This window comes from Hydra viridissima, unplaced genomic scaffold (genome assembly GCF_058129835.1).
Source record: "Hydra viridissima isolate aposymbiotic clone 2 unplaced genomic scaffold, HvirCarnegie_v1 scaffold_8, whole genome shotgun sequence".
NCBI lineage: Eukaryota > Metazoa > Cnidaria > Hydrozoa > Anthoathecata > Hydridae > Hydra > Hydra viridissima.
This window is the reverse complement of record NW_028324307.1, coordinates 6,452,589-6,455,573: the sequence shown is the minus strand read 5'-3', so window position 1 is coordinate 6,455,573 and position 2,985 is coordinate 6,452,589. Positions and strand designations below refer to the sequence as shown.

Below are 2,985 nucleotides of genomic sequence, written 5' to 3'. Positions count from 1 at the left end.
TTTGGGATCAAATTGCTACTAACTACCCAGTAAATTAGGTGTTCGTAAAACTATTTGATGAACACAGCTCATTATTTGTTTGTTTATATTTCTTTATATATTGTAATGAATAAATTTAGTAGCTTTTCAGCAAATGTTTTAATTTAAGTCATTTTTTTGTTCTGTGTGTTTCTTAACGCTTGTAAAAACTAGGTAAATATTTTCAGCGGTTTGAATTAATGGTTTTAAAACTATCATTAAAAAGTTTCAAAATGGAGTTAAAAGCAGCGTCCTTTTTAACGGAAAAATGGAGTATTTAAATGTGAATTAGAGTACTTTTTCTTTGTCAAAAAGAAAAATTAATACCATTTTTTTCCGTTTCAGACAAAGATCTTTCAGAATCTGAAAAAAAAAAAAAAGAGGGGGGGGGGGGTGCGAAACCAGACAAGCGCCGTTTCAGCAATATGCTGTTGATGCGTATGTTAAAATTGAAGGCCGGCGCCTTGCTTTAATCAGAAATAACCAAAACAAACTGAGAAGCGAGCAGTATGATGTCTTACACGACCATGTAAACAACCTCGGAAATGATCATAATGTTAGACCAGGGCGTGTTGTAGTTTTGCCATCAACTTATGTAGGAAGTCCTACAGCTTTAAAAGAAAACTTTGAAGATGCTATGGCTATAAATAAAAAGTATGGTAAACCAGATCTTTTTATTACTATCACTTGCAACCCAAAATGGCGCGAGATAACTGAAAATTTTTATCCAGGTCAGACTGCAAACGATAGACCTGATTTGGTAATTCGAGTATTTAATCTCAAATTAAATAACCTTCTCAATGACATTTATAACCACGGTAAAATAGGGAAGGTTGTAACACATGTTCAGGTTATTGAGTTTCAAAAGCGTGGTTCGCCACATGTTCATATTTTACTTCACTTTGCAAATAAAGATAAGCTTGAAACAGCACATGATATCAATAATTTAATATCTGCAGAAATTTCAGATCCGATTGTTAATCGAGACCTTGATGATGTTGTTAAAACTTGCATGATTCACGGTCCCTTTGGCATACTGAATACAAATTCTCCCTGCATGAAAGATGGGGTGTGCAGCAAAAACTATCCTAAAGAATTTCATGCTAACACAGTAGCAGTTCATAATGGTTATCCACGATATAGACGTCGTGATAATGGTTTGGTTATCAATATTAAAGGTAACAATGAATATAACTGCTGGGTGATACCTTACAATCCATGGTTATCAAAGAAATATCAAGCTCACATTAATGTTGAAGCTTGCATGTCTGTTAAAACTGTTAAATATTTATACAAATACATATACAAGTGTCACGACTGTGCAAATATTTTATTAAAGGAACAAATTAATCATGATGAAGTAAACACTTTTTTAAATTGTCGTTATGTTAGTGCACCTGAAGCATTGTGGCGAATTTTTGAGTGTCCAATAATTCACATGTCACACACTATTATACGTCTTAAAGTTCATCTACCTGAAAATCAATTAGTGTATTTTAGAGAAGGAGCAGAACAAATGGCTTTAGATCGTGCAGCTCAACGTGATATGCACCTAACAGCATGGTTTAAGAAAAAAATGAAAGCGCACATTGCTATTCGTATGTAGACATTCCTAATAACTTTATATTTGATGTTAAACATTGTAAATGGAAGATTAGACAAAGGGGTTATGATAAGGTGATAGTAAGAATGTATAAAGTTAATCCAACTGGAGAATTGTTTTTTCTTAGACTGTTACTTTTGCAAGTAAAAGGAGCAACATCTTGGGAGGATTGGCGTACTGTTTATGGTATTGTCCTTGAAACATTTCGTGAAGTATGTGTTTTGAAAGGTTTGTTGCAAGATGACACTGAATGGCAGAATACTCTTTCTGAGGCGGTTTTAACACGTATTGCCAAAGCAAATTAGACAGTTGTTTACAATTATTTTCACCTTTTGTGAATCTGACAATCCTTTACATGCAAAGCTTTTATGATGGAAGATTTCATTTACCGCTCAGTCCCACTTCTAATAGCTGAACATGCAACTCTTCATCAAATTAAAAAGATTGTTAAGCTTGGTTTCCAATAGTTGTAGAAATGTTGTACAAAAATCGTGCAACGTTCGTTTGGTTTGTTTTGCGTTAAATTGTTGTGCAACGCAATGCTTCCATTACATTGAATTAGCGCAAAAAACTTTCAAAAAAAACAGTGTAAACAAACAAAAAATGGCCGTCATAAAAAAAAAATCTCACTCTAAATTATCTTCTTTTTGTTACACTTTTAATTTTAAGACGCCGAAAAAGCGTAAAGAAAAGAAAGCATATGTTTTGGGTCAGAGAACTATTTAAAAATCGCGTTAAGCAGGGTGCGTTTAGTTCTTTGGTGCAAGGAATGATGCTATTTGATAGGGAATTTTTTTATCGATACATAAGAATGTCTCCTGACAGACTTGAACACCTTTTGCCATTAATTGGATCTTCATTAACGAAAAAGTATTGTCCCAGTAGAGAGTCTATATGTCCATCGCAAAGATTAATTATTACAATTCGATACCTGGCTACAGGAGAATCACAACAAACTCAGTCCTTTTATTTTCGAGTTGGCAGAGCTACAGTTTGTAGTATAATCGAAGAAACTTGTTGTGCTATATGGGAAAATCTCAAAAAAATATTTCTAAGAGCCCTTAAACCATGCCGTTAGGTGCGTATCACGTTGAGCTGCACAATCTCAAGCCATTTGTTCTGCTCCTTCTCTAAAATACAATAAATGATTTTAAGGTAGATGTTTACCAAGTCACAGCACTTTGAAAACACAGAAACAACATAATATAAACATATGTACCAACTATAAACACAATGTGTTTAAATGTGTATATAAGGTTAAATATATACCTTATATACATATTTCAACACAATTTTAAAACAATTATAACACATATTAACACATACACAAACAATAAAAAAACAATTTACATTGTTGTAAAAAC

At 33.0% G+C, this 2,985-nt stretch overlaps 1 protein-coding gene across 1 annotated transcript; it reads left to right on the top strand.

Moving 5' to 3' along the window:
* The first annotated feature begins 251 nt into the window (after positions 1-251).
* Positions 252-2,347, top strand: LOC145189153 (uncharacterized). The gene is made up of 3 exons (XM_090094561.1): positions 252-291; positions 474-1,297; positions 2,291-2,347. The coding sequence occupies exons 1-3, from the start codon at positions 252-254 to the stop codon at positions 2,345-2,347; spliced, it is 921 nt and encodes a 306-aa protein (XP_089950687.1).
* Positions 2,348-2,985: the final 638 nt, after the last annotated feature.